Source organism: Nanorana parkeri, unplaced genomic scaffold, assembly GCF_000935625.1.
Source record: "Nanorana parkeri isolate BGI_ZX_2015 unplaced genomic scaffold, ASM93562v1 scaffold6067, whole genome shotgun sequence".
In the NCBI taxonomy this organism is placed as follows: Eukaryota; Metazoa; Chordata; class Amphibia; order Anura; family Dicroglossidae; genus Nanorana; species Nanorana parkeri.
Window position 1 is genome coordinate 1 of NW_017312312.1, and position 327 is coordinate 327.

Sequence of the window (327 nt, forward strand, 5' to 3'; positions counted from 1 at the left end):
CGTGCGGTAGATCCAGACCTCGGACAGGAAGTGGCCCAGGGCCAGGATGAAGGTCCACAGGGTGAGGTGATAGAGTCTGCAGGGAGAGGAGAGGGCGGAGCTCAGAGGAGGTGACACCACACAGAGGGGAGGAGACAACCAGGGGGCGGGGCTATGTCATACGTACGTCTTGTTGTGGATGTCGATGGCGCAGACGCAGCGAATGACGGAAGAGAGAAGCGTCCAGATCCCGAAGGTGCGAGCCTGGAGACCGTTCACTGCGAGAGAGGAGACACGGCTCAGAGAACACGCCACCATTGGGGGAGGGGGAGCAGGGGGCGGGGCAGA

At 62.4% G+C, this 327-nt stretch overlaps 1 protein-coding gene across 1 annotated transcript; it reads right to left on the reverse strand.

The window, feature by feature from the left end:
• Positions 1-3: 3 nt before the first annotated feature.
• Positions 4-297, reverse strand: CUNH14orf1 (chromosome unknown C14orf1 homolog; the record flags this gene model as incomplete). The annotated part of the gene is made up of 2 exons (XM_018575947.1): positions 167-297; positions 4-76 (listed from the first exon to the last, which is right to left on the reverse strand). Coding segments are annotated over exons 1-2 (204 nt in total), but the record flags the coding sequence as incomplete, so codon positions are not given.
• Positions 298-327: the final 30 nt, after the last annotated feature.